Source organism: Haliotis rufescens, unplaced genomic scaffold (assembly GCF_023055435.1).
Source record: "Haliotis rufescens isolate VD_foot unplaced genomic scaffold, xgHalRufe1.0.p SCAF_33, whole genome shotgun sequence".
Taxonomy (NCBI): domain Eukaryota; kingdom Metazoa; phylum Mollusca; class Gastropoda; order Lepetellida; family Haliotidae; genus Haliotis; species Haliotis rufescens.
In genome coordinates, this window is record NW_025964035.1 from 5,128,592 (window position 1) to 5,140,492 (window position 11,901).

The following is an 11,901-nucleotide window of genomic DNA, read 5'->3' on the forward strand; positions in this document are numbered from 1 at the left end:
GTTGGGTTTAACGCCGCTTTTAACAGTATTCCAGTTATATCGCGGCGTGTCAGATTAATGTGGGAGGAAAGCCCAAAGTGATGCAGGTCTCACACGTTTACCACTTCGGTGCAACCCATGAGCACGGGTCTGGTGCTGACAAACCTAGAAACATAATCAGGGCGAACCGGGATTCGAACCCACAATCATAGGTTTCTGGCGTGCCCAAGGGACGCAACTCTGCACAGCGAATTGTGGCGCCTTAGACGACTGGGCCCCCCGTGCCCCCCGTGTTCTTCAAGACATTTAGCAATACCTTATTCACTGTAATTGCTGCTTTCAGACATCTGATTCAGTGACTGGTTCAATCTATGCCTCTGTACACTGCTTGTCCCTGTGGCCAAGATTGTGCCGATGTGATGCCATATTTCAACTTAATCGGCTTGAAATATACTGATATAAATTAATATGGGAACACTCATTTTTAGACACAGTAAAATGATATGCTGTCATGTGTTCCCAGCCTTCTCTAACAAATACATGTTGGAAACAATGCACACAAACACATCTCAACATTTGATTCTGTTGAATTTGTATGCAAACTCTACTGACAGTAACGCTTATTTACCTATTTTTTTTCATTGTTTATTTGTTTCCATCAGTATATCTTAGTAACACCCAATGTCTTCACTTGCCCTGGACATCTAAAATGCTCTTTTCTCATTATACCTCTGTCACCATGGTAACAGAAGCTAAGCTTTTATTGAAAAAATTTCAGATCAGATCAACAGTTGCATTGCTTTTTCTTGCTGATAAAATCAATGAAATGATGTTGATGAATGATAAAAAACAGTGACCCATAAAACAGTGAATGATAAAACAGCCAATGATATGAGCAGCTCTTTGATCACACAACCATCCCAGATAGAATGTCAGCCATTGTGTCGCAGTAGAAACGAGTGACGTCATTCGGAGGTTCTTCAAACTTCCGACAGTAACATTCCAGCACTTCCAGGAGAGTACACCGTATCCTTGGTGACGTGCTGTAACAAAAAGCAAATTCATCTCGGTTTGACTGTTGGCGCCATCTTACCCCCCCCCGCGTGGTTTGCTGCTTGATGTTTTTGTGAGGCACATGGTGCTCTGGACCCCCAATCAAGATCTGCCTATGTGACATTAAACAATTATGATGACATCATGCTATTGTTGTTGCAGTGAATTCAGAGCCAGGATTTCATTGTCCTTTCTGAACTCGCATTTTAAGCAAGCAAAACTAACGACACTATAGGTCAATATGCAAACTTATAGAGAAATTTTATATCAGCCACAGCATGGTACACAAAGCCATCTTAGCGCTACGACCATCACAAATCGATAGGATAATGAAAGCTTTTGCTCAAGTCTGGACCTAACAATCCAGTGATTGAAATCATGAGCATCGATCTTCACAAATGGGTATGATGACATGCATCAACCAAATCAGTGAGTCTGACCACCCAATCCCGTTAGTCGTCTCTAACGACAAGCATGGGTTGCTGAAGACCTATTCTAATTGGATCTTCACAGGGGAAAATTGGTTGGAACAGTTATGAACATTAGACCTCCCAGTCGTCTAAGGCACTTCAATTTGCTGAGCAGGGTTGCGTCCCTTGGGCTCGCCAGAAACCTATGATTGTGGGTTCGAATCCCGGTTCGCCCCGATTATGTTTCTAGGTTTGTCAGCACCATAAACATTTGAGACATCTAAGACCTGCATCACTTCCGGCTTTCCTCCGACGTTAAGCTGACATGCCGTGATATAACTGGAATACTGTTAAAAGCGGTGTTAAACCCAACTCCCTCAATCACTCATTGTTCAACTGTTGGATTACTGACTCGCTAATGTTCCCTCACCTATTATTGACTATCTTTGTCCTGATTTTTTCCATCAGTTTTCCGAGTCTTTCACTGCCGACGTCCTCCAGTTCCTTGCCAACAGCTTGCAACTGCAGAAATAATCAAGATTTACACAAAGTGTTGACACCGGTTATAAATTTTTTATTTTTTTAAAATAAATACTTACATGTCAACAACAACAAATAATTGTTTATTCAAACATTCACACAATTATTTTTTTTTAATTTCGCATTTTTTCTAAACTCAGAGGTATGGGAGGTACAGGGATTACCGTGGATTCAAACAGGAAAATATTTCTTTAATTTGTTGAATTTTATTTTATAAGTTCTCACTTTTCTAAAATCAGACATATATTAAATTTGAATTTTAACATTACATACAATGCAGCACTGCAAATCTGAACATTAAAGACTCTTCATGCTGTCATCTTCATCCGGACTGATGGTCTTGACGTATATGTCACCTCAACAGAGTTGTCATATACCGGTAAGTACATTAACAGGATTTAGTCATTCCGATTTGGGCATCTGCCCCAGTCTTATTGCCCATATATCATCTGTGATGCAAATCTATAAACCCCTGTCATTATAAGTTGTGGCAGGATCACGAGGGGTACAAAGTGTTTTATGCATCCCACGTTTTATACCACGTGGTTTTATACTACAAGCCGGAGGTTTTATGCGTCCCGCGTTAGGTTTTATACCATGAGCCGGAGGATTAATGCATCCCACGTTTGGCTTTATACCACGAGCTGGAGGTTTTATGCATCCCCCGTTAGGTTTTATACCACAAGCCGGAGGTTTTATGTATCCTGCGTTAGGTTTTATACCACAAGCCGGAGGTTTTATGCATCCTGCGTTAGGTTTTATACTACAAGCCGGAGGTTTTATGCGTCCCGCGTTTGGTTTTATACCATGAGCCGGAGGTTTTATGCGTCCCGCGTTAGGTTTTATACTACAAGCCGGAGGTTTTATGCGTCCCGCGTTAGGTTTTATACCACAAGCCAGAGGTTTTATGAGTCCCACGTTAGGTTTTATACCATAAGCCAGAGGTTTTATGCGTCCCACGTTTGGCTTTATACCACGAGACGGAGGTTTAATGCATCCCGTGTTAGGTTTTATACCATAAGCCAGAGGTTTTATGCGTCCCACGTTTGGCTTTATACCACGAGACGGAGGTTTAATGCGTCCCGTGTTAGGTTTTATACCATAAGCCAGAGGTTTTATGCGTCCCACGTTTGGCTTTATACCACGAGACGGAGGTTTAATGCGTCCCGTGTTAGGTTTTATACCATAAGCCAGAGGTTTTATGCGTCCCACGTTTGGCTTTATACCACGAGACGGAGGTTTAATGCGTCCCGTGTTAGGTTTTATCCCATAAGCCAGAGGTTTTATGCGTCCCACGTTTGGCTTTATACCACGAGACGGAGGTTTAATGCGTCCCGTGTTAGGTTTTATACCATAAGCCAGAGGTTTTATGCGTCCCACGTTTGGCTTTATACCACGAGACGGAGGTTTAATGCGTCCCGTGTTAGGTTTTATACCATAAGCCAGAGGTTTTATGCGTCCCATGTTCGGTTTTATACCACGAGATGGAGGTTGGTGATAGAAAACAGGTGTTCGATTATGCTGAGGTTAACTTGCACTATGTCACGTGACTTTCATTGACTCGGAAAAAGCATGCAGCTCTTTGCTTTGAAGCGGGGTACAAGGGATTTATTCTGTCTCTCAGGTATCCATGTGTAGCCTGATTTGCTTGTGGCGGAGTATTAGAGATTTATTCCCCCGCTGAGAAATTTAATCCCCTCCAAGGCAGGTTACACAGTATTTCATCACGTGGACCAATCAGATCTCATTATTCTGACATGGAGGTATGATAAAGATAGATGTATATAAACGTGTAGCACACCTGCAGTGCAAGGAATTCACACTCGTCCGCTGTGGTGTCCGTCTCCTGCTCCAAGATGAGCTCCATACTCTCACAGATGGGGCTGACCAGCGGCTTGAACAGCTCCCCCGCCGCCGTCCGCATGTGGCCGAAAACCTGGCACAGTGTGGCCAGGAAACCCAGGAATCTCACCGACGAAGTCTTTCTGATCTCTTCTTTATCTGTCACGATACAGGGATTCAGATTCACAAACCTCCTGGTATCAAGGCAACTATGAATGTGTGTCGAAGAAATTTGTTTTTTATGGCTAAAAAAAATAATAGTCTTGGTTCTCAGGCACCGCCCGCATCATCATAAAGTTCCCTGAACCTTTCATTTTATTTCCATTCAAAAAAAAAAATCCTTAAATATTCATACGGTCAAGTATTTAACTCAAGGAATACATTCAGGCAGGGAGGCCTTTTTCCCAGGTTGATGGTACACAACTGTTTATTTGGTCATGTTGGTAACATACTAGTTTGAACAACACCCAAATACAAAACAGACACCCCCCGCCCTCACTATATTTTCCAAAAACCATTGCCTGAGAACCAATTCTTTTATTTTTTTAAGATTAACGCAGCATCCTGCAAAAACCAGTTACCGTTTTCGACGTAATAAGCGCCCAGGGCGCTCTCAAAATTAGAAATAGGGGGCTCTTATTAGAATATTATTTTGGTGAATAAAACAGAGTTGAAATATTATTAATTTCGTGGTTTATGCTAACAGCCTGAAATGTTTATATACGACAGATATAATTTTCAAGAATTTTATTGCCCACAATTAAGGGTGCATATAACACACGAGTGCGTATTATACATGAATAAATAAGTCTTGTGTACATTGATCCATCGGGAGAGTGCTAATTGGGATTGTTCACTAGCCAATATATTAGCAAATATCGCTGTGGGCGCTTATTCATGTTATTAGAGCGGGCTGCTTATTACGTCGAATACGGTATATGACTGCAGTCTGTAAATTGAATCTGGACCAGATAATCCAGTGGATGACAACATGAGCATTGATCCGTGCCAGTGACAAGTCGAATTGAGATAATCAAATTCAAATTTAAGCAAATGTTACCTGTGTATGTATATATGTATATATGTATATATGTATATAATGTATCTATTACATGTGCATTTTGACCACAGCGCCATTCAACAAAATGGTGAACGAAGTTGTCAGAAATGTGAAGAGGGTGCATGTGTCCATGTCAGACTTAAAACAGAGAACAAGATCAAAGAACCACAGACAACACACACTGACTTTTATGAAATATGAGGAAGGAACCACAATTTTAAAGACCCATGTTTATAACAAATTACAGATGAAAGAACACATGCATTATAGTGTGGTATGTATTTGTAATACATTGTTCAATATTGCAATAAAATGCAGTACGAAGTCAGTCCAATACCCGTCACTACCAAATTGCCACTAGTCCTGTAGTGCTTGCCAAACTGCCCAGTAGTTAAGGTATCATAAGGAGCAGTAGAAATTTGACATTTCTATGGGTTTTGTACGGAAGCCTTTTAGGGCCATTTGTTTTTTTTTGTTTTTTTTCGATACTTTCTTGAAATTTCAAGATATAGAAGTTGAAATTTCAAGATACTAAGTTGAAATTTCAAGATACAGAAGTTGAAATTTCTAGATACTATCTTGAAATTTCAAGAAAATAAGTTGAAATTTATAACTACTATCTTGAAATTTCAAGAAAATAAGTTGAAATTTCAAGATACAGAAGTTGAAATTTCAAGATACAGAATTTGAAATTTCAAGATACTAAGTTGAAATTTCAAGATAGTATCAACTTCGGTATCTTGAAATTTCAAGATAATATCTTGAAATTTCAGCTTAGTTTCTTTAAAATTCAACTTAGTTTCTTGAAATTTCAACTTAGTATCTTGAAATTTCAAGATAGTATCGAAAAAAAAAAGAAAAAAAAAATGGCCCTAAAAAGCTTCCGTAGTTTTGCTATATGTTATCATTATAAGGTCAAGTGGACAAAAAAGTTAGTTTCTAATGCTGAAAGTGTACCTTTAAAATCTTTCTGCAGCAGCGACAATATACAGTTCCTAAACTTGGTTCCCTCTACTTCAATCCCAGCCATATGGTGACAAATGATGGCCCCTGACTTGGCAAAATCTCGGTCTCCGAGGCACTTCTTGTAAATCATCTCGGAGACCTTCTTCAAGTCCTCCCCACTCCTGGCGGCGTCGGATGCCAGTTGGTTGATGTTCTGGAGATCCGATTCATCTGCATCAAGCTGCAGACTACGCAGTGCTTCCTCTACGTCGCTGAGTGTCGCTGCGGACGATGATGGTGAGGGGGCAGGCGACGGTGACTTGGCGTTGTGGTTTTCATTGTGCTCTTTGTTCTTCTCCTCTTCTGCACTGCGGAGCTGGAACATAATTGTAGCACATAGGAACATTGGGGGGGGGGGGACAGCCATGTCAACAGTCCACGACTTTATCCAGGACCACCTCCTTGGTATAGTGGTAGAGCATCTGCCAAGAGAGCAGAAGGTCTGGGGTTCAATCCCCGGGCGCGTCATACCAAAGGATGTTAAAAGATGGTACTTGTTGTTACCCTGTCTGGAGCATTAAGGGACAAAAACAAGGATTAGTCGGCTCGGAGTCAGTATACTGTGTCTGTTTGGGATATTCATGTTTAACTGTGGCATGGTATCTCAGTAAGCTAGCACTATAAATCAGCATTAGTCAGGACTAGTACAAGGAATCTACAAAAAGATTTGTTAAACAAAAATATTCGAAAAGAAACACTCACATGACCAAGTTTGACAAGCAGAGCCTGCAACAGAGAACAATGCATTAACATAGTGAGGGAGACAGTTGACCATCGCAGAATATATAAACAATTGGGTAGCTTAGCATCTGATTTCAAACTCATTAAAATCAGATCTTAGTTCTTGCTGTCGCTAAACAAAGATCTGAGGACATCCCATTACGGGTAACCTCAGAATGACCTTACATCCGACCAATCAAAGCGTCGCTTACCAGATCATGAAAGTGACAGTCGGAATGTGTTTTCTAATCATACAATCTCGAAAACATTAAAACGGGCTATTCCGAACGACAGTTACGGCCTGTACGACTGATTCCGTCAAAATTATCGTCTATCTCTCGCTCCCGTTGGATAAACATTTGAATGGAGGAGACCTTGCACAGTACGTGGGAAGCACTGCCATACAATCGCAACCATGTATTAGACATTCAAGAATGTTCGTTTGTTCAGTTTTCAAAATTTTAATCGAGAACTGTGTCAACATATTTTTCAAGCGTAGTCACAATGGATGTCGTCAGGTTGAAACGAGAAAGCTGCTTTCTAATTGGCTGATGTCGACTTCTTGTTAGTCGTTTCAGTGGTCGGTCAAAGTTCACAAAAGGTAATGGGATGTCCTCAGATCTTTGTTTAGAGGCAGCTAGAACTTAGATCTGATGTGATTGCATCTGATTTATAATTATAATGTTCTCAGCGCCAATATAATATACTGTAAATCGTGAAATTAATGCATCTCCAAAAGAATGCGACCGCTGGCTACTAGCCAAAAATGCGTCTCAATATGAACGCGACACCCCCACCTCTGAAGCATCAGTGGATTTATATTTAAAGAAAATGTCCTCTGTCAGGTTTACAGGAGAATCTTAATCCAACCTTACATTAATCCAATCACACACCAAATAGCATCGCATTAGCACTGAGTAGAGTACTCCCGCTAAAACAATACATGTTGTCGGCCTTTGACCATTCGTCACCACTCGCCCCTTTCCGTAACCTGCAAGAAGACTCGTCCCCCTATCAATGAATGTTATGTGCAAAAATATGACAAACCAATCATAATGCGCGCATGACTTTAAGTTCTTTGGTCAAAGAATCCCTCAAGATTATGTTTTTATTTACATATGTCTTGCATCTAAAAATATACACAATATACTGTAGTATATATTCTGTAGTAACAAATTCATAAATCGAAAAAATAATATATGTATATTAGTTCACATTTATAATCATCTAAGCCACTTGAATGACGAAAAACAAAATAAAAAATATATGGAAAATAAAAGTGCTTTCATTAACTTGCGCTTGCTATGAAATGCACAGCCGCAGGCTATATTTAGTAAACAAATATTAAAAACTCTCAACATCGCTTGGCCCTATTCAATGACATTGCGTGTAGAGATGACAGATCACTGGGAGGAGCTTATGCTCTCTCGATGACACCTGACGTCACAGGGCATTGTTTCGCTGCAATCTCATTAAACATGTTAAAATCAGATCTAAGTTCTAGCTGCCGCTAAACAAAGATCTGAGGACATCCCATTACGGGTCACGTCAGAACGACCTTTCGCGAACTTTGACCGATCACTGAAATGACCAACAAGAAGTCGACATCAGCCAACTAGAAAGCAGCTTCTTCAAGCTTTGACCACGTGACCCGTAATGGATCTTTGATCCTCGGAACTAAGATCTGATTTTAATGAGATTGTGTTTCGCTGGTGAGACTGGCAACAAAATACTACAAATCACATCAGAGGGTATTGTGACACGTCTGAAAAGTTTGTGGTACTGTATTCTAAATGTAGGCCAAAACAAGCTATGCCAATCCACACAATATTGCTCTGCAATGTGGTGACGTCCTGATAATTTTTAATCCTCATGAGAACTGAGTTCAAGTTCTGCCACTATCAGTGTGGAAGTGACAACCAAGCCTAGCTTAATTGTGATTTTAAACTCATTTATAACGTTTCTTTCCGATTTAGTGAAATAAATATGCATGCGTTTGTTACCAGCTGATACAATAACATTACAGGTTTCATCAACACTGATGCCAATTTGGCACAACCTAACTAGAGACGGTAAGCACATTTAACCGACCTCGGCAATCACAACATATGAACGATATATGAAACACTGTTCAGTACATGCGATTAATAGGCCCAGTTTTTGGAATGATAAACAAAGGAATGATCTGATCGAAAACCGAACAACGTCCATGCCGGTAGCATGTGTCGAATGATACAATGAAGGAGACATCGATCACAGATGGAAGGTACAGAGAACACAGAGATAAAAGCTGCTGACGAAACCTGGTAATCTCCTCCTCCGGGAGTGACTGCGGTCACGTTACTAGATAACAGCCCTCTGCCCCTTCCCCTGCCTCGTCCCGCCATCTTGGAATAGCTCCACTTGTTTTAGTTTCGTATCTGCTACACTCCAAGCTCCATCCCCGTGCATGCTACCAGACAATGCTTTTTAGCTTGTCCGCGAAGACTACGGCTAATCACTGTGGAGAGCTTGCTGGTGTGCACGAATGATTTTCATTCCACAGGCACAGTTGAAAGAATGCTCTACTCGACACTCAGTCTTCCCAACATTAATAAATGTTGAATGCCGTGATATGTTTACATGGCGCTACAGAAATGTCAAAATTCGAACAAGAAAATCTACCCAAAAGACAACATTTGCATAGATCTATTTGACAAAAAAAATCAAATAAAATTAAACTTTATTCAGTACATATAGATCTATGTCCAGTTTTGATAAGATTATGTTAAAAAGATGCTCTTTGCATTTATTCATTTTCGATATTGTTCAAGATTAGTTACAAACTTTACATTTTCAAAATTCGCGAGGAAAATAAAATGCATGGCTACAACAAGATTAACATTAAAGTCCATGAAAACATTTCTTTAAAATAATGTATTTCATTTTCAAAAGAACCTTAATTTCCACTTCTGCTTTGTGTCAAGGAAACTAGACTCTGTATATAGGTTGATCTAGACTTGCCTAAGCCTTTAGTAATTAAGATATATATTGCGCAGGATTAGCTAGGCTACCACGTTCAGTTTCTAAATTGTGAGAAAAAAGGCGAAAGCGAATCAATATGGCCCTAAATGTATCTACAGTAATACTATTCAAATAGTCAAATAGTTCTCACATGAAATGGTTCTTGAAAACTGTTAATAAGAATCCATTTTGGGACTTACGGATAAATCCCTATGCCAAGCTTGTGAACAGTTGTCTTTTAACCGTTGACGTAACATATGTTAAAATATAGTTTTATTATCATATACTAGTATTTGAGCCAGACATCACTAAATCCTTATTTAAATATATTTTATAAAATGTTCGATACCCAATTTACATGACCTTATTCATCATAGACACGCAACATGTAATATCCTTGCGGTAAACGAGATACCTGCATATTGAAAAGAGAGGTGCAGCCAGTATTTGACACATTTCAAGACGGTAAGTAACTGAATAGAATATCTACCACATTCGCATATCACAACACACCATTATTTGAAATTGTTGAATTTACGCTTACAGGTATACAAGTAAACTTTAAAAAATGTTTGTATATAACTGAACCCCCACAAGTCTTCACCGAATTCCAGCAATATCACGGCGGGGGACACCATGGTTCCCATGTGTGGAATCGAACCCGGGCTTTCGGCTGGACGAGCGAACGCTTTAACCACTAGGCTACCCCACCGCCCCTCAGTTCTAGAGATGCTTAGAGCCATGGTGTCGTAATGGCCTGCTAATAGATGTTCGCATACTTATGATCCTGGGGGGCACGGGGGGCCCAGTCGTCTAAGGCGCCGCGATTCGCTGTGCAGAGTTGCGTCCCTTGGGCATGAAACGCATGATTGTGGGTTCGACCCGATTATGTTTCTAGGTTTGTCAGCACCATACCCGTGGGTTTCACCGAAGTTGTAAACGTCTGAGACCTTCATCCCTTCGGGCTTTCCTCCCACATTAAGCTGACACGCCGTGATATAACTGGAATACTGTTGAAAGCGGCGTTAAACCCAACTCACTCACTCACTTGTGATCATAGTGCGAATTCTGCACCAATGTAAGCGCTCGTAAAATCTCAAAATTGTTCTCATGAATTTGGTTATTCTGGGCTTGTCAGTTTTAGTATGAAGCCATTTTAAACAGTATTTCCATCACGACGTGTCGACGTTAACTCGGAGGAGCTAATACTAAAAAATTAATATCTATTTTATAAGATACAAGTTCCAAACAAATGTTTCTTAAATAATTATTGTTTTTTCAGCACCATACCCGTTCTTGTGGGTTTCACCAAAGTGGTCAACGTCTAGGGCCTTCACCATGTCGGGCTTTCCTTCCATAAGAAATTTAAATACTTTTGAAAGCGGCGTAGAACATAACTCACTCACTCATTCTCAAACCCTGTATCATATAAATCGTTTCTGATTTCGATGTCCATCCATAAATTATAAATAGATGATAAGCAGCCGCTTTCATGTTGGCTAACCAATACAAAGTCGGTACATCGGAGGCAAGTGCAAAATAAATAAATAATGTGAGGCATATTTTTCACTGGTGTGTTCCGAATGCATTGAGACTATTTTTAAAATTATTTTTGAAACAATGTTTCATTAATTAATTCTTTTTGTTATATTTTGTTTTACTTTTATAAGATAACGCGAGATATTATAATAATTTGAAAATGGAGACTGATCCAGACTCCACGATCACCTGTGACGTAGACAATTTTATTTTGAGAGAGTTTGCGTAATAAATATATATAATATAAATATATATATATATATATATATATATATATATATATATATATATATATATATATATATATATGTATATTTATATTATATATATTTATTACGCAAACAGGTAAACTGTTTCTTAAAGCATGTATTAAACTGTCTGGGTAGAGACATTTTATCTTTTTGTTTTATTTCTTAGTATGTTACAAATCTAAACAAACAGTATCTTGTTGTACCACGTGATCTCTTTTGCCCACGCCTCATGCGTCTAGAGGTGTACAGTGTGAACTGAAAGAGCAGTTTTCTTAACAGTGTTTAAAAATAGACAAAGATGGGGGAGCAATTTTGTGGGCCAGTGATTCATAAGAAACAATAATTATATTTCTTTTAATAAAAAACCTATGCTTTAAGTGACGCATATTTGTCAAGATGATTATGACATTGTCTCATTTTTTGTCCGACTTTTGTAGCTCCTCAATTGATGAAATAAATTTAATAACTCATTTACAATGCTTTGGTAATTTGTCCGAAG

At 39.4% G+C, this 11,901-nt stretch overlaps 1 protein-coding gene across 1 annotated transcript; it reads right to left on the reverse strand.

Moving 5' to 3' along the window:
- Nucleotides 1-552: 552 nt before the first annotated feature.
- Nucleotides 553-9,007, reverse strand: LOC124150306 (CBP80/20-dependent translation initiation factor-like). Its single transcript, XM_046522284.2, has 6 exons — nt 8,913-9,007; nt 6,592-6,615; nt 5,842-6,205; nt 3,784-3,983; nt 1,873-1,964; nt 553-1,022 (listed from the first exon to the last, which is right to left on the reverse strand). Exons 1-6 carry the CDS (start codon nt 8,994-8,996, stop codon nt 887-889), a joined length of 900 nt encoding a protein of 299 aa, XP_046378240.2. The 5' UTR covers nt 8,997-9,007; the 3' UTR covers nt 553-886.
- Nucleotides 9,008-11,901: the final 2,894 nt, after the last annotated feature.

Bases quoted from the DNA above. Each gene is read 5' to 3' on its own strand.
- LOC124150306 (XM_046522284.2), bottom strand. From the start codon at position 8,996: ATGGCGGGACGAGGCAGGGGAAGGGGCAGAGGGCTGTTATCTAGTAAC. The intron at 6,616-8,912 runs GTTTCGTCAGCA...TCTCTGTTGCAG, and splicing joins CCGGAGGAGGAGATTACCAG to GCTCTGCTTGTCAAACTTGG. The intron at 3,984-5,841 runs GTACACTTTCAG...GTATCGTGACAG, and splicing joins GCTGCAGAAAGATTTTAAAG to ATAAAGAAGAGATCAGAAAG.